Genomic DNA, 19,557 nt, shown 5'->3' with positions numbered 1-19,557 from the left:
GAAATATGATTCAATAAATGAATCAAATTATTATTATTATTATTATATGGTGCATTTATATATTTAGTTTCATTTGTTTGTTTTACTTTTATTATTATTGAAATAAATTAATTACTTATTATATTTTATCCTGTACTCTGGTTTAGTACTTGGCTGTTATTGACCTTTTTGGCTGTTGTCAAGCACTTAAATAAATGAATTGAATTGAATTATTCACTTTGACATGTTATACATCCTTGGCTTAAGCCTATGAAGGATCTATGGAATGTAAATAAATTCTATTCTATTCTATTAGTGCAACTACAGACATGTTTATGAACATTGTAACTGCATCAAAATACTGTTCAAGCCAGAGATGTACATAAACTGGCCATCATATGCCAGTTATTTGTATGAGTAACTGAGTAGGTAAATGAAAATTCTAACTTAAAATGTTTAAAAAAACAGCTGCAAAATCATTGAAGTAAACATAGTTCAGGCACAAATTCTCCTATACAAATGGGACTGGCAAAATAACACCTACTTCTGAAAGTTTGGTAGACTCCAATTTATTCTGAAGACATTCTATTTGCTTTGTCACTGAAGATGGGACATGTGTCTCCAAAATTTTCCACTTCTGTCTGCAGTAACCCTCTACTGTGACTTCTCCATTTAACAAACCACTCTCCAGCTTTTCAAGCCTAATGAAAAAAGTAAGCAAATTATATTCAACTTCCATTGTAAAGGCTGTTGTACAAAATACAAGTTAATTGTAATGAACTGTAAAAGAAAATAACTTCTTCTAATTCAGAATACACTGATCCATTTTACAATTTGCAATGACCTAACATGTTTTTTTGGTTTAAGGTATTTAATTTATCAAACAGGTGTCATAATCGTGTTTTAAATCTTAGTAATGGACCAATCCTCCTGCCATGCCGACAATTTTTTGTTTGACGATAATCTGTAAGGTTGGTGCTAATTACTGAGCAAGAGGCCTGACAAGAACAAATAAGTCATATACCATGCCAGCCGATGCACTTGGACCAGTATCCTAAAAACTAATTACACTTTCATAAACTGTACCTCTATCCACTGCATTTTCCTGCGTTGTTTCCTAAAGCACAGCAAATTACATTTAGCAACTGCAATCTGCGTATATAAATCAGACTGTCGGTTTAACACGTATTTGAAAAGGAGTATTACCTTACTAACAAACCAAGAATCGCTTTAGTTGCCAATTTGTAAAAGATAAAGTACTTACTTTACTTTCACATGTTCAGGAAAATCGAGCTCCTTTAAAACAACAGCAGGCATTTTCACAAAACTGCGGTTTTAAAAGTTATTTGGTATATTCAAACAGCCCTACTCACAGTACTCTCCTTACATACTGGGAATTGGATAATTCCCGCGTGCATATACCAACATGCTTAACACCAGATGGTACTGCTGAAATTAAAAAGAAACAATCGCGTTCCGTATGTGATGCAAAATATATTTGTTTTTGTTTTGAAATATATTTTGTGCAAAAGGGCGTACAAGTTTGAGATGTTTAAGAAAAAACCTAATATTCCGCAGAGACCAAAGCCACCAATCACCGAACAAGTATTGGATGATTTAAAGAATGCCCCAGAAGACGATGTCTTCATACTTAGGGATTCTGTTTCATGTAGATAAGAAATTTTAAACAATAAAAGTCATGTGTTGTACCAAAAAATTAGGGGTGAAATTTGTGATCTTGCGCAGATCTTATATTAGCATGAGAATTATGATGTAGACCATATAATGTCTCAAGCATGTCGTTTTGTGCAAGGGGATAAGTTGGTCATTGAAACAATGAACAAAAACTTAACCTACAATATTCAATTCATTTTATCATTAATTGTTCATTTTTCCAGACCACTTAAAAAACAGCACCGTTATGTCCAATAGGGGATGTGATATACCTTCTTCACAGATTGTAAGTGAAAGTATTAACTGTCCAGAAGTTGTGTACCAGAAAGTCAGAAATTTTTTGGAAGTGAATAGACACTTGCAAAGTATGATGCAAACATTGCAAGCACAGAACGAGTGTCTTGTAACAAGTAATACAGAACTAAAGGAAATGGCAGAAGATATAAGAAGACAAGCAGTTGATGCCTTAAAGTAACTGTAAGAAATATAAGAAAAGACTAATATGTTGTAAGTTTGTTTTAAATTTCAAATGTATTCACAATTTGCAACAATTTATATATGATAGGATTGCAGATCATCTAGCATAAATCTGGACAGAAATATGAACTATGCCAAATATAAGAAGTTTGTATAACATTCATTTATAGAAAGGTACTTTTTATATGTACTTTGTTGTCACATACACCAAACCGAAGAAAGCAAACAAATTAGAAGCAGCAGATAGTAAAAAACAATAATTCCTCAACCTATGACTGTAAAAATAATTTTAGATGCCTGCAGTGTTTCATTCCGGTGTTTATATATATATTGGTTCCTAGTTTTGCATAATTGGCTGGGATTCCCATCCTACTTATCTACAAAGAATATATGTTTATCTTCATGTAACATACCTGTTTTTGTTGTCCATTCTTAATGAACATGAAAATGTAACAACAAATATTATTAAAACTAAACTACTAAGTGGAATGGTAGAATCCTAAATTTCACCATCATCACAAAAGCCAATATTTGAACCATCAGGAAACAGTTAAGTTAACTTTATCACAACCATTCATATTATCAACATTCCTAAGTGACAACACTAGGAATGAACATCAATTTTATCTGGGATGGAAACGACAGAGTTGGCTCTAGTGCTTATTTAAGAACCACATCATGAAGATGTGCGAGTGTGGAGGTATAACTGTATGTAAGATGAAACAATCTTGCTAAAAAATAGAGCAAGTATGTTGATTTCAACTTGTTTTGAAACAAGTACTGTTCTATGAACAATCATATCCAATCCATACATTTATATTAGGAACTGTAAATATTAAATGTAAAGCTAAAAGTACTCGTGCCACCCTGTCAGGCATGATAGAGCTCTACACTTTCTCATCCTACATCACTTGAAAATGGATGACCTGTACCCCAACCTACATTACTTACAACAAACAAGCCTCCCAGCAGATCCTACAATAATTCTGGATATGACAGAGCTTATGAAGCAGGTAGACAATATGGAGTAAAAATGTAAACTTCTAAGGACTAGGAAAGCAGAGGACTGCGGCCTACTTCTCAAATGTTCCTGATATGGAACAAATCCCAAATGCTGATTACTGAGCTATGAAGCTAAAGTAAATACTTGCAAGAATTTGAGCCAAATTAAATAATACTTTCATTACAGTTAACAGAGTAGAGACAAGCCATTGGGTTGCAACTAATAGAGAATGATGATATGGATTTACATACCTTTGCCCAGTTGTGTGTTCTGTATGCTATGTAAAGTGTTGAAAGCAGGATTCATTTGCTTTACACTAAGCTCTGCTTAGCACATAACAATGGATGTAGTACAAGGCAACTAACACTTCATATAAACATCTTTTAATAACTACCTGTTAATCAATAAAATGGCTACATGTGAATTTAATTGGTTAACATTAAATACTTGTTTAATCTTGATGTTCAGTGGTGGGATGTGGTCTACTGGATTTATTAATTTGTTTGACAGACTTTCAGATTCACCACTTTAGGTTATTCATAGGTATAATAAACTTTTAAGGAATTAATATTAAAAGTCAGTGACACTGACATAAACAATTCTTGTAACAATTGCACAGAAGTATAGAAACATGAATTACATGTGTAGACATTAGTCATAATGAGGGAAAATAAATAAGGTAACATGTCCCTTTTTTAATGTGTGGAATATGTTATCACATTACTTCACCAAAGAATGCCATATGCTGAAAGCAGTTAGCTAGACTGCAGCAAGCATTTCAAATATGAAGTACATCTAATGATTTCTGACATGAGCACGATTTTTGTAGACTTTCATCATAAGATCAATCAACTTATATTGCTTCATGGCAGTGACAGGCTACATGTTATCAGCTGCATATAACATACTGGGCTGAACCAGTATTCACTACTCTGTTTCACTTGGAATGCAAATTCCTGGATGATCCTGTACAGTTTTTGGAATGATCTTGCCCCCATTAATTCAGCTTAATATGTTTTAAAATGGGTTCAGTACATGGTCCATTGGTGTGTACAATTTTCAGGTGCAGATTGTCATGCCCTTGTCACCTGTGATATGTTTACTGATGTATGACTAAATCCATGTCATTGACTCACACTGCTACCTTATTTATTGAACACCATTATATCATTATGTTGTGATGCTATGTATTCTTTAAAAGAACTTATAGCAATCACCAAGATATAAGCTAAGAGATTACAGTTTCTGTAATTACAAGGCACACATAAATATTTCTACTTTACAGAATATTTGGTTCCCCACAAAGAAAATAGCAATAATTCTCTTTAAATCATGAAAGAATATATCTATATAGTTGCCATCTGATATTGCTCATTCAATGACATCTGAACAAATATTTATACAGTTGCCATTTGATGTTACTCATTCAGTGATGTGTACATACTGTGACAATAAGACATTAGATATAATGCACAGATGAACAAGAATGAATGGAATCAGAATTTCAAACTGTACCTACAAAAGGTTACAGAAATAAATGATGTTACAGGGAAATTGTTTTCTTGCAACTATCAACATCTGTTATGGGCATAACTCTAATAAGAAAATTAAAGTTTCACATTAAATTAGTTTCTGGCATATAAATAAGGAAAAGGCAATTTACAGGGGCTTTCAATACTTCTTTACTAAAATTTACCAAGATTTTGTATACACAACATTTTGTTTACTAAGCAGGAAGCTAACACAGTTTACATTTAGATATATAGCACATCTGACATTACTGAAAATTAATTGGTATTTTAGGGTGGAAACCTATCAGGTTTAAAGCCTGTAAGGAATGAACCGTAGTTCTATATCAGTATGAAGTTAATATTAAACATATTTAGAGGACAGGTGCATCAGTTCCAATCAAGTTCAGTAATAAGCAGGGATGGTTCATGAATAAAACTAGGACATAATTAATTATTTCAACATGATCGTTGGTAGTTTAGAAATAAAGGGATTTAAGTTAATCTCCTCAGGAAAGAAGATCTGAAACCAAGAGATTATTTTGCATACAAGAGCAACAGTATATTTTCAAAGGATTGATGTAATTTGATATTCAAGAGATATGTGTTAAAAATAACAGTGGAAGCCCTAGAAGTAATGAGGGAATGTAAAAAGGTGACCTTGCAGATCACTCAACAGTCCTACCTCCGGGTCCACTGTAACCTTGAGAAATAAAGCCACTGGACAAGATATCAAATAGGCTCAATAAAATATCTGCCATTACTACATCTTAAATCTTTCATACTTTAGAATCAAGTTGGTATTAGATAAACAAATAATATGAATTATTTTAATATTCTGCCTACTTTGTTGATATATTTACCAAAATATGGATGTATAAAAACAATGTACCCAACATTATTGTAAATAACTGAATAAACTCAAACTTGATTTTGTACTTATTTACATCCTTTTCCCTCTTAAGTCTTCCTCTATAACATGTAAGACAGGAATTATGTGGGGAATTTTCTTTGAAATTAAGAAGTGAATACATACTGTGGAGACCATTTCTCCTAACAATTGGAGAGATAAAATTAAAGACCATGAATGAATACATTTCAAGATATTTTGAATGAACCTCATGTCAGCACCAAAATGAGACATATCATTTCAGTGATGATTTGGAGGAAGAAAATAAATCAATACTGCAAAATTTAAAATGGGCTATTTTCAGGAAATAGTTCATTATATACCTAACCTTAAATCCTTTAAGAAATTCTTAAATTCATGCTTGTACACTAATTCATAATATTGTATCAGTATAACATATTCTTGAGATGTGATGTGAGAAATGCCACATACTGCTGAAAATTAAGCTCACAAATAGTGAATAATATTATTTTCAACTACATGGTAATAGACATACAGGTACATCATTCCTTTTATATTTTAAGGCTCAGTCATCCCACCTTATACAAGTTTGTGTATTAAGCTCCTACATGACAATGTCCCATACTGAATTCAAGTACAGTTACTTCCTGAGTTAAAAACATTAGCCATATACCAAGATATAAATGACCACTTAAGAGATATCATGTAACCCAAAGCACAAAAATATGATTTTTACTTGCAAGGTACTTTATACTTGTATTATTATACATTTGAGTTGTTTAATTTTACATTTCACCTTTTATTTTATAAATCATCCCGAAATTACCCAAGTGTTATTTTTGATTGGATCAGATATTTCCTTCCAACTAAAATTCAAATTAAACCCACCTACAATACTGTTTATAAATTTGTTATAAAAATAAATACTGATTAAAACACATGAAAACTGGATATCACAATACAAACATCTACATTCTGGAATATCAATACACATCAAATGGCAACTCTAATTGTCTGTAAGGTACATTAAACTGAAATGAAAGCAATGGAAACAATCTCATTATAGCTAGCATTATTGCTTCTGTAGGATGGAAGGATCCTGTTCATAATATGTCACCAACCTCCTCTAAAGGAGACGGCATAATAAAGAAGAAGGAAGATATAATTTATTCCTTCTTTTAAGAAACACATTATAGCTACATATTGTTACTAAATAAGTGCATGAAGGACAGAATCAGTTGACAATACATCTCTCACTTGTGTACCACATTGCTCCAATATAACACTTCTGCTAAAAGGAACCTTAAAAAATCTTAAGTCCCAATTCATTCTCTTTGAATTTCTTCTACAATTCTGGATGAGAAACCTCTACTCTGACATGCACAGAGCACACAACCTTCTACTTACTTGGCTTCAGATAAAATTTCTACTGTTCCAAACACTGATCATACATTGTTCTCACACCATTATTTGACTTTTACTCTGATTCCCTGACCAAGTGTCTCATAATTGCAGCAGATTCCTGTAGTTCTTCAAATTCTCTCCAAGTGAAAATATTAGAATTTTATTGAACATTTGTGAAAAATAACATAATTTCTAAAATTTCTTTAAGTTGTATAGGCTCAACATTTACAAAAATTTAAAGGCCTAAATTGTTGAATTAATTAAAAGTATACAGAGTGAGTCAAAAGTATGTTTACCAACTGTGTGTATGTGTGTGTGTTCCTAGATCAAAAATAAGAAGAAAAAAAGTTCCTACGAACATGTGGTCGCAAATGCTTCTTTTTCAAAATAATAGCCAAAAATAAGTTTCAATGTATGCCTTTATTGCCGAGCATAATGACAGGAATGTTTTTTATAACAGATGCTCAAAGGTTTCTCCTCCATTCTCCACACATTCCCTTGCAGAACATACACAAGATTGGCGGAATCGTTCATACACACCGTGGTTTCCTCAAATCATCTGGCATGCCTTCTACACACATTCCCATAGGTCGTCTTCATGGAGTCAGGTCCGATGACCTTGGTGGCCATGCTACTGGGCCACCGCGTCCAATCCATCACTGAGGGTACTGTTCATCGAGATGATCTCTTGACATGACGGGAGAAGTGTGCTGGGGCTCCGTCATGCATAAACCACATTTGTTTCCTTGTATTCAGTGGTACATCTTCAAGAAGACATGGCGTCTTCTTAAGAATCGCCGATATGAAGATCCTCTTAGACATGATGGAAGCATGTATGGACCAACAAGCATGTCGCCAACAATTCCTGCACAAACGTTAATTGTTGCTGGAAGCTGCATTCACTTTGACATAAAGTCATTCACTGAAACTTATTTTTGGCTATTATTTCGAAAATGAAACATTAGCGACCCCATGTTTATAGGAACATTTTTTCTTATTTTTGATCCTGGAACAAGCACACAAAATTTGTAAACATACTTTTGACTCAGCCTGTATATGCTGCTCTGCTACATTTAGAATAACATAGTACATGGCTAGCATTTGTTACCTCCTTAGTCTATGAACTGTTTCCATTGTTCCAAATTACAACACATACTATACATACTGTTACTATTTCTTCTGAATTTAATACTGAAAATTAAAATGCTGGTCACTCATGTATGCACACAAACTGCAGACTTCTGCTGAAAACAAGAAAATACATTTAATAATAGAATGCTAATTCTGTGTGACTTACATGTCCATCATACCCTAATAAAATGGAAACAATATTAGAAGAATGATGACCTGTATATTACATTATGAAAACTGATCACATTAATGGCTTATTTTTAAGAAATGGTTTATCCTACTGAACTATCCAACATTTAATAAATATGTAATTAAGTTTTATAACATTTGTCTAAAATACTCTGCATTCTTTTGGTCTTCAAATCACTTTCAGTGCTTTTCTATTGCTAAAAGGGTAACCAGGCCAAACCCACCGATCTCTGATACTTGTAAGAATATTTAGTTATACGTTTTATTATTACTGTGTATTACTCTGAATCATTGCTTGCCTGTAGGAGTTATTTGAAATTGTGACCAAGGACTTAAACCTACACCATGATTCAGTATTCATCGCTGTAACTATTCAGACCTGCTGTGTTCCAGGGACCTCTGTTTCCTACATTTGTCTTATTTATTTAATATATACCCATAGGGTATCATTACAACTGTTTGCTGATTTTTGTAAATGTGAGAATAATAATGGTTCTGAATTTTATCAACACAGAACTAAAAACATGTAAGACTTTCTTCTTTACATAAGTGCTGAACTGTTAAATTTCTCGGACAATATCCTTTGTCCACTACATGAAAGTTTTAATTGCCTGCAGGCTTTAAGACAATCTTCCTCAACCTTTTTCAATTTACCTTCCATATCCTTTAGTTTCTTCCAGTAGTCTATATAAATTCCTGACACACTGCATCTACTGCAGAAATAATTTCGTCCACATTTATTTGATCCAAAGCCTCTTCTTCTTCTTCTTCTTCTTTACTCCTCCTGCCTTCAACTCTCAATGCCTTCTGCAGTCAGTAAAATAAATGTAAATAAATTACTCTGAATAAACCAATGACAAGACTCCTCGTGTTGCAACAAGTGTTTGCTGGTCATAATTTTAAGTTCACTGCTTCCTAGAAAATTATGGCTTTAGAGATATTTTTATAGATTATATAATACAAACAAAGAACTGGGTATTTCATTTGTCTTGCATAGCAGGAATTAATTTTATGAAAAATAAACTCAAAATATTCTGACACGTAATCCGCATTCTTTCCTGAACACAATCAATTGCTTGTTAGAAACCAATTTATTTGTAGCGTTTAAGTAGACCAACGTCATTGAAATGCATTATACCTTGATCTGAATTTCAGGCTCTTTAGTACTTTGGTTTTGCCAGTAGGCGCTGAATATCACAAAAACTATCAGACACATCTGGATTTGAGTGATTGATATACTAATAATTGCAAATCTTATAAAATGTATAGTTTTAAGAACTATGAATAAGACAAATGTCACACTGAGACACTAAACACATTCCAATCTGTACAGTACCAGAACACACAAATTCTCTTAATAACATCATATATGAGAACATGGAGGGAAGGATTCCCAGCATTTGCCAGTCCAAGATAGTGAAGGGGATATTATTTAAGGCTAGGAAACAAGAAAATTTAACTCAGGAAGAAACATTCATACTCCAGACACCACGGGAACAATAAATGTGGCGATAAAGCACGGACTTCAGAATATTCAATAATACTTTTAACTTACATTCTCCGGCTGATTATAATATCTTGGCTGTGATTTCTTACATTCCATTTTTGACTTGCGGAGATCTATGGCGGCTTTAACCAGCTGAATCTTGTAGTCAGACTCCAGTTTTCTTTGTAATTCAAGTTCCGCCTAACACAAACAATGTGTAAACTTTCTATTATTTTAATGACTGACAACAATAAACAATGAACCCATTATAATATCTTAGATTATATGTAAAATATTTTGGTTACGTTGGGGAAAGGGTATTAGTAAATACTGTAAATATAACAAACTTTCTAAAAAATAATGTTGCTATGATCATGTCCCATAGCAGGTCACTCAAATTTACAAAGAGGCTAAGATCTGGCCCATTCGCAGACAAGAGATAATAATAAAATGAAAGGGACTGTGGATGCATTTATTTTGTGATGTTTTGTGTCACATATACACGACTACTTAGAATTTCAGTCTGTAAAACAATACTGTGCGTGTTTAATGAAGTTTTATGCATCTGGTCATCAGCCATAAAATTATAATGTTTTCATATTTCTTTTAAGTTGTTATATTACCTGGTAAACTAACTGCACATAAAAAGCAAGTGACTTCACAAAAAACAACACTTTACCCTTAGAATAGAATTTTTCTTCTCTAGCTGGGACAACTTTGTCTCTTCCATAGTTTGACCTTGGATGGGCGAGGTCTTTCCTGGAGACTGCGGGCGCATATCCATTACTGAAAGAGAGAGAAACAAGTTTTTTTCATAGAAACAAGTTTTTCAGCAATTAATTCAGAACATTTTGAAGTGACAATTCTTGCAGAAAATGGTATCCTTATAAAAATTGTCATTTTAACTAAGCCTTAATTAATAAGAACGGAACATGAAAAATGATGGAATATTATAGTGACATTAAAGAACCTGATACAATTACTGTCTATTCAAACTTCCAGTGCTGTGCTAGTATAAACCATGGCAACTACCCTCCTAAACTAGAAAAATTCATTGCGCATAATTACTTAACACTACAATTGCTTCCATTAGCAACGTAGTTCTCTGCTATTCAATGGATACCATGATTCATTCTCCTGGAGTAAATCAGCCAGAGCTTGAAGCTGATAGCTCACCTCCCAGGAATGTGCATTTAATTAAACAAAACTTACAATAATTTACAATAAAACCGACAGTAATAACAACCATTTATATTTTCATATGTCATGTCTTCACTCAACATTGTTAACTCATATGTAATAAGAGATTAAATGTTGTCAGTGGAACCACGGTTCCGGAGAATTTGACGTAAATACATCTCTACGGAAAAAAAGTTTATATATTGGCTTTATTCTAAATATTTCCTTTATACACGCTTTACAATTGAGATAAGTTTGATTAAGACATTGCATAATCAACTTGAATTAGTTACGCTTAAGATGGGTCTGTGGTAGCTGAATGTAATGTAATGAAATGTAATGTATTGTAATGAAATGTAATGTAAGGTAAGGTAATGTAATGTAATTGTTATAAACGGGCAAATTATATAAAATGCATTAATTGATATATCCAATATCTTTAGGTACAAAGCTTCAAATTGTAACTATTTGTGTAATCGGTACTCTCCCAAAGCTATTTCAAAATAAGCTATAAACAAGTTATTTTCAGTAAGGGAAAGCAGGATGTTTCCACTGATTTACAAATCATCCCTAGTGGTCAACTAGCGATGGAATTTACTGTAAACAAGCCAAAGACCTATATGCAGTGGCAGAGTACCGAGATGAAGAAAGCTATTATTTTGTAACCATTTTAGAAAGTTAACGTCACTAAACGTGTATAAAACCACGACGACAGACCACCCTTATTCACTCTCTGAACTTGAGTTTGGATCGTCTCCGCGCAAGACGGAACTCGACTCTTGTTAGAAGTCGGCTCTGCCCGTGCTTAGGCAGATCAACATCTCTCGATACCTGGATCTCGCAACAACTTGTACCAATTTATTTGGAATAAATTCTCAAGTTAACCTCCAGCTTGTAGTACTTCGATCACCCCGAACTGCCTCCCAAGGGATCCGCTCGCCCTGCCAACCTATCCCAGCTCGGGATACAACATAATGTAAGGTAAGGTAAGGTAAGGTAAGGTAATGTAATGTAAGGTAAGGTAAGGTAAGGTAATGTAATGTAATGTTTTATAGGTAACAACAATGCCGAGTAAACAGATGACGTTTCCTAGGTAACAAAAATGCTTGAATGCTTAACTTGAATCAGTTACGCTTAAGATGGGTCTGTGGTAGATGAATGTAATGTAATGTATTTTAATGTAACTAGAGCAGAACGCTCCTTTCGGAGCTCCTCGGAGGGGCTGGTCAAGTTTTTAAAAAGCAACCAACCCCTAATAAAATCTTGTGTAAGAAACTAAACAAAACCCCCCGAATGGAGGGTTAAAACACTTGACCAACCCCTCCTTCGGGGGGGTTGGTTGCGTTTTAAAATCTTGAGTAAGAAACTAAACTCGGCATTGTTGTGGAACACAACAATGCCGAGTTTGTTTATAGTTGACATTGTTGATGACCTAATTTATTGACGACGACGAAATTCCAAATTTTTATAGTACTAGAGCAGGGCGCTCCTTTCGGAGCTCCTAGTTTGTTAAACGCAACCAACCTTGGTTAGTCCCGAAGAGGAGTTAGTTTAGTGTCTCATTCAAGTGTTTTAACCCCTGAGTAAGAAACTAAACTAACCCCCCCGAATGGGGGGTTTAAACACTTGACCAACCCCCCGAAGTGGGTTGGTTGCGTTGGTTGAGTAAGACACTAAACTAACCCCCGTGTATAAACAAATATAAGGTGATATTGTTGATGACGTCATTTTTTGACGACAACGATGGCTAATCCTTTCGGTGCGCTTCCTGTAATCTGATATTTTACTTATTTACGTCGCTGATCATAGGCCAACAGTTCTTGGTTAGTCAACTTTCTACGTCCAAACCCACCCTTGCAAGTCTTCTTTTTTTTCCTTTTCTGTTTTTTGTTGAATAGTTCTGATGTTTTAGTTCTTTACGTCGATGTCCAGAGGCCATCTGTTCTTGATCAGTATACTTTCTACGTCCAGCAACACCATTGCTAATCTTCGTCTGTTTTTTTTCTATTTTTTCCCTTCTGTTCATGTTGTATACGTTTTTCTATTTATCAATGTAACTCTCCCTTCGCTTTTCTTTATTTCTTAAATAGGTCTGATGGATTAGTTCTTTACGTCGCTGTTCAGAGGCCAATTGTTCTTGGTTAGTCAACTATCTACGTCCAACCCCATCCTTGCAATTCTTCGTTTGCTTTTTCCCCTTCTGTTCTTGTTGAATTAGTTTTTCTAGGTTTATCAATGTAAGTCTTACTTCGCTTTTCTTTATTTGTTAGATAGTTCATTTTTTTTAAGATTTTACGTCGCTATTCAGACGCCAATTGTTCTTGGTTAGTAAACTTTCTACGTCCAACCCCACACTTGCAAATCTTCGTTTTTCTTTTTTCCCCTTCTGTTTTTGTTGAATATGTTTTTCTGCGTTTATCAATGTAAGACTTCCTTCCCTTTTCTTCATTTGTTAGTTCAGATTCTTAAGATTTTACATTGATATTCAGAGGCCATTTGTTCTTGGATAGTGAACTATCTACGTCAACCCCACCCTTGCAAGTCTTCGTTTGTTTTCTTCTGCTCTTCTGTTCTTGTTGAATAAGTTTTTCTACCTTTATTAATGTTAGTCTCCCTTCGCTTTTCTTTATTTGTTAAATAGGTCTGATGTTTTAGTTCTATACATCGCTGTTCAGAGGCCAACTGTTCTTGGTCAGTCAACTTCCTACGTCCAACCCCGCCTTTGCAAATCTTCGTCTGTTTTTTTTCCCTTCAGTTCTTATTGAATAAGTTGTTCTATGTTTATCAATATAAGTCTCCCTTCGCTTTTCTTTACTTGTTAAGTAGGTCTGATGTTGTAGTTCTTTACGTCGCTGTTCAGAGGCCAACAGTTCTTGTTCAGTCAACCTTTTACGTCCAGCCCCACCCTTGCAAATCTTCGTCTCAAAATCGATCATGAAGTCAGTTTTTATAATAGTTTTAATCATCGTAATATATCGAATGAGTATCAGTTTACCTTGTAGTAGTTGTTAGAGTTGATACTTCAAATAGTTGGTAACGTCTTCTTTCACTTTCCTGATGTTTTAGGACAACTGTCAGAAAATTATCAATAATGCGATTCCACGTGCTTCTTCTGGAGCAGTGATAATGCGACTGGCTCGGTAGTGAAGCTTTATTTGTTTACTCGGCATTGTTGTGTTGTACTCGGCATTGTTGTGGAACACAACAATGCCGAGTTTGTTTATAGTTGACATTGTTGATGACGTAATTTCTTGAAGACAACGACTAATCACAAATTTTTATAGTAAGAAGATAGTAGATGTAACAACAATTCCGAGTAAACACGACGTTCCCTAGGTACACGTGTTACACTTTTTCGTTTCCCGTTTTCGTTCCACGTTTTTGCCGAATGACCTTTCCTTATAGACGTATTTACGCCAAAAATTGACAGTGGAACCACGGTTCCGGAGAATGACGTAAATACGTCTCTGTACTGTAATGAAATGTAATGTAATGTAGTAATTCTTATATAAGATAAGTACTTGTGATATTGTAAAACGTTTTTACCAGCACAATATTATCTAGTCTACGACGCACTTCTCCTGCAAACGACTCACAGCTCAGCTCTTTCTACAATAACGAAATAGGATTGTTGACGGCAGTACTGTAACACAATAATGCCGAGTAAACAGACGACGTAACTATAGTTTCTTAGGTAACCTAACAATGCACACAGGAGTTCATATAAACGCTGACCATTGTTGTCGGTCCATATACGTATACACATTGTTGATATAGACCTTACACATCTTCCTTACGCTCTTTTGCCGAATGACCCTTCCGTATAGACGTATTTACGTCAAACGAAGACAAGCCTAATTCTCTTACACGAGTTCACAAATGCAGATGAAAATATTAAATGTGATAAACAATAATAATAAATAAGAATCCCTTATCTCAAACTTTGTTCAATAGGAAGAGACCACGATGTCCACCGGCAATAGACAACTGAATCAAAACTAAAATGGAGAGTGGAGAGCAGTATCACAGATTTCTTAATAATTTCTATATAAGATAAGTACTTGTGATATTCTAAAACGTTTTTACCAGCACAATATTATCTAGACTACGACGCACTTCTTCTACAAGCGGTTCACAGCTCAGCTCTTTCCGCAATAATGAAAGCGGATTGTTGACGGCAATAATGAAACACAACAATGCCAAGTAAACAGATGACGTAACAATTAGCTTCTTAGGTAAAGGAATGGAGTGCAACACGGTTCATCATCATCATTATCATCATGTAACTTTCATAGATAGCCACGGTGTCTAGGGGTTAGAACGCTGGCCTTATAATCCTGGGGTCTCGGGTTCGATTCCCAGCGGTGCCCGAATTTATAACTTGTGTTGGGCAAGGCCGTGGTCTAGGCAACACGGAGTTTTCCTCCGGGGGCTTCCGCGGTTTCTCCGTGGCATCCCAACAATTACTCCATTCACACACAGAAGAAGGCAATGGCAAACCACTTCTGGATCATCTGCCAAGAACGTATATGAACAGGTCCCAGTCCGAGAAAAGGATGGAAAGATCCTGTTCATATGGACCTGTCGTAAGACAGAACACTAAATAAATAAACAAATAGACGTATTTACGTCAAAAACCACTCTGACAACAATGAAGAAGGCTCGTAGACGTGATCAACCAGTGACATCGGAAAGAAAATGACATTCCAGACTTGCTGTTTATATACAATGGAATGTATAATGTAGCTACATGGCGACTTACGAAGCGTTAAACCAGGCCACTCGACCACCAAATGTCCGAATCTTTCAGACAGACCCAAAATTAACAAATACGATACAATTTATAGTTGAGTGTGTGTGGATCCCAACTACCCGCACATTTTCTTGAAAAGACGGGAGTTCAATGTACGAGACTTGATTAAATTGACCACTTTCACAGAAATGTTCAGTGTTTCGTGTAAATCAGGAGTAATTGGTTTCGCGACCAAGCTTTGTCTGTGTATGATGCAGTGTTGCCAGCTTATTTTAGGATTAATTTCGCGAATACGCGCAACAAGGCCGCTTTTTGGCCTGTCAGTGAAGCAGCCCCATCAGTGGATACACTGGCACACCATTCCCACTGCAAATCTAATTCCAACCTTAAGAAATTGTCAAGGATATTAAAAATATCCTCTGAGAATCCTGTTTTTCTTTTCCGTATCCGCGTTACTTTCCGTCTGTTAAAGGCAGTTTTACTGGGGTTCCAATTTTTACTTTTGTAACTAGAGACATTAACTAACAAAGAGTTTTTGATGTTTGCTGTGAAACCAAAGTGCCCCTGCGAAATCTTGTTTAGACTACACGCTATGCAATACACATAATGGAGACATTGCTTATATTAATTGTGGTGATAACATTTACTACCGTAATCAGCACAACGAGAACTTTGATTCTCAAAATACTGCGTTGTCATCTTTACCATTATTTTCATAAAATCGGCATTTTATTCAGTGCTCAACGTTAAAAGGTAACACAAATGTGCAAATTACTTTACTGGTTACAACTAATGTACCTCAGTCTCAACATGCCATCTTCAAAACTAGGTGGTTACAAAATCCAACTACTGAAACATCTCTTTATAGGTCAAGCAAGAATGATCCATATACAATTTTTAACCTTGAACCAGATATAAATCCTTCTTTCAAAAAATGTTCACAGGTTTTCCCTTTACTGCTGTCCATGATAATCTATGCATCTCTGTATCCTACTTCATTTTATGATACTATTTCAGTTCTGAAAGTATATGGTGTTGAATGAGAGGACAATTACTAACAGATCCTCAAAGATCCAAAAACAAACTTGAAGGATTCAAAACACATCACCACAAAATCAATAATCAATTAATGAGTGTTAATGCCAACTATTTCCCATTTCAAACTCAAATTACCCTTACAGAAACTGATTATATTTAACTTCTTCAAAAGCTTATAGTTACTCAGCCAACCAAGATAATCCCAGCCTTCTGTAGAACCTGAAATTTCATTACTGTGCTCACAACAGCCCACTACTGGTCTCCCTCCTCAGCCAAATGAATCCAGTACACACTCTACCAACCTATTTCTTTAAGATCTATTATTTTGCCTTCCATCTATGATCGGCTCTTACAAATGGTTTCTTCCATTTGCTTTACCAACTGAAATTTTTCATGCATTTCTCACATCCACTACAAATGTTTGACACAAACTATGACACTGTTTATCAAGTCTGGCCACCATACATTCTCCTCAGTACCCCATTCTCAACACTCTTAACCCATGTTTGTCCCTTAATATGACAGTTTCATACAAATACAACACAACAGTGAAGTTACAGTTTTATATATTTAATTTACACTTCTCAATGACAGATGAGAAGATAAAAAAATGCTTAACTTCAGCAAGTAACAAGTACTCCCACATTAAACTCATTTTTCATTTCTTTGTGAATGCAATTCTGTTTTAGATATCCGTCTTCTGGGTTATTGCGCTGTGTAGTCTGGTCGATGTTAACCAACGTTTCAGAGGCTGGTTGCCTTCCTGCCCTACGTCGGGACGACCTTCAACCGCATAAGTAGGTTGCTGGCCAGGCACGACATCAAGTCTGTTGGTCTTCCGCCAAAGAAAATTCCCAGTTTTCTCCAGCCGGTAAAGGACGGCCTAGGACTGAAGACGCCTGGCATATACAGAGTTCCCTGCGAGTGCGGAAAAGTCTACATCAGCCAGACAGGCCGTTCCGTTAGGGGGCAATCTTTACATTTCAATTTATATATACCTGGTAATTGATATTGGTTGTTTATATTTGTAATTGGTTTTTGTTTGAGGATGTTTTTTATTATGTTTTTAGGTCAAACAGGTCGCACCTTCACACAAAGATACAAAGAACACATAGCAGCCATAAAACATAATAAAGATAGTTCCGCATACACTAAACATATTCTCAATACAGGACATGCTTATAACACAATCAATGAAACAATGGACATATTGAAAATAATAAAAAACAAAAGACACAGGGACACAATAGAACAATATTACATATATCAAAATTATAAACAAAAATTATGCCTTAATGATAATAGTATTGAACTTAACAACCCCATATTTAAAGCACTTCAGTACCTTGACCTCAACCCTGACAAACCAACTTTCACCCACTAGCACCGCAGTCGGTAACCAGCCACGATCCAATTCAGTCCTGTACATCTCCGTTCTCTTACATACGAATACGATATTACTTCTTGGGTAAGTTCACATGATTTATTTTTACTATTTATTTATTTTGTTTTCTATATTTCTATTTTCAATTGTCATTGATAAAATTGAAACTTTACTTCACAGTCATACACAAAATATTGACGTCACTACAAATAAGAAATAAAAACCTAATAGTGACCTGTGATAATACAACCAATGAAGAAAAATACAAAGGACCAGAACATCATCAGAAAAATGAAGAATATAAATCATAAAAAACAATAACAATCAGTAATTCATGTAATAAGTTTAAACTACATAACACCCATTGATGGCTAAATTATAGCCGAAACTAGTCGTGTAAGTTTCCAATGTAATCGAGTACTCGATAGGAAACGTTAAATGATGTTTTAATCTTTTAACAATATTATATTTGTGATTGACGGCAAAAGTTTTTAATAAATATTTTAATAATATATAATCACAATATGACGCATTTACAATATCTTATTAATGCAGTTAACTATTTGCATTCACCCACAAAATAATGACTACATACGGCCGAAAAACCAACACATGTGTACAACAATTTGTCTGGAACTGTCTACAAACCTTGCAAATGTGCATACTAGTGTCACCTATGACCCTAAACAAGAACCACATGCATGACAAGATTCAGAAAAAATGCACATGCAGAGAAACCTACAAATCCCACCATTTAGTGGCTGTAACACATGTTAACTGTGAATATTGCACTACATAACACAAAATACATGTAGGCCTCTTCCTGGGCCAATTTTATCACTGCAGCACATGAAAATGTAATGTAAGTAATTGCAGCATATCGTATAAGAATATCCTTCAAAATTTTAATCTGCTACGTCTTGGAAAAAAGTTACAACCTCTAAAATTTCAATTTATTATGTCTGTCGTAAAAAAATACAAACAGTTGCATCATTAACGTCCATACAACCTATACATAAAACTTGTATGAAAGAATAGTCTGTAAATATATACAATGTTATCATAACAGACGCTAATACTGATAAAAACGATTATGTAACCGAGCTTGTCCGGTTGGTCTTTCGGCTTATTTTTTCCAAAAAATGTAAAGAAACGCGGTCACTGAACTAGGTCTGCCTCCGACCCTGACACTGCCATTGCCCTCAATGTTGTCAAAATATGAACTTTTCTACGGACAATATTAACTTAAATATTACACTTACCTCTGTCGCTTCCTTCCATTGCAATATAAACTTCTGTTGCAATCAATCTGCAGTAAATTAGCACCAAAATACAAATGTTAAATTACAATTATACTTTTTCATCCCACTTTCCTCTCAACAAACATGGCCGGACCTCAATCACAACACCCCAAGGTCGTTGAACTATATAAATCTCACAGGGTAATTCCACTTTCTCAAGTATTTGGCATATAAATACTT

The 19,557-nt window shown here is 34.8% G+C and overlaps 2 protein-coding genes across 8 annotated transcripts; one reads left to right on the top strand and one right to left on the bottom strand.

Annotated features, from left to right (window-relative positions):
• The first annotated feature begins 1,410 nt into the window (after window positions 1-1,410).
• LOC147872995 (uncharacterized) lies at window positions 1,411-5,579 on the top strand. The gene is made up of 2 exons (XM_087354122.1): window positions 1,411-1,648; window positions 1,878-5,579. The coding sequence occupies exons 1-2, from the start codon at window positions 1,420-1,422 to the stop codon at window positions 2,126-2,128; spliced, it is 480 nt and encodes a 159-aa protein (XP_087210248.1). The 5' UTR covers window positions 1,411-1,419; the 3' UTR covers window positions 2,129-5,579.
• LOC147872994 (uncharacterized) lies at window positions 3,501-19,495 on the bottom strand. Of its 7 annotated transcripts, none has more exons than XM_087354115.1 (6): window positions 19,339-19,483; window positions 17,313-17,610; window positions 10,402-10,510; window positions 9,792-9,923; window positions 8,891-9,043; window positions 3,501-8,160 (listed from the first exon to the last, which is right to left on the bottom strand). In XM_087354115.1, exons 2-5 carry the CDS (start codon window positions 17,345-17,347, stop codon window positions 8,921-8,923), a joined length of 399 nt encoding a protein of 132 aa, XP_087210241.1. In that variant the 5' UTR covers window positions 17,348-17,610; window positions 19,339-19,483; the 3' UTR covers window positions 3,501-8,160; window positions 8,891-8,920. The 7 variants fall into 7 exon arrangements, with proteins under 7 accessions (XP_087210241.1, XP_087210240.1, XP_087210243.1 ...); XM_087354114.1 differs by having other exon boundaries at window positions 3,501-8,157; XM_087354117.1 differs by lacking the exons at window positions 17,313-17,610; window positions 19,339-19,483 and adding exons at window positions 14,448-14,544; window positions 14,988-17,299 and having other exon boundaries at window positions 3,501-8,157; window positions 10,402-10,508.
• Window positions 19,496-19,557: the final 62 nt, after the last annotated feature.

This window comes from Zootermopsis nevadensis, unplaced genomic scaffold (genome assembly GCF_977971745.1).
Source record: "Zootermopsis nevadensis isolate Lab colony 2312 unplaced genomic scaffold, Znev_1.0 Znev_ptg000022l, whole genome shotgun sequence".
Classification (NCBI taxonomy): Eukaryota; Metazoa; Arthropoda; class Insecta; order Blattodea; family Termopsidae; genus Zootermopsis; species Zootermopsis nevadensis.
This window is presented reverse-complemented; position numbering and strand designations above follow the sequence as displayed.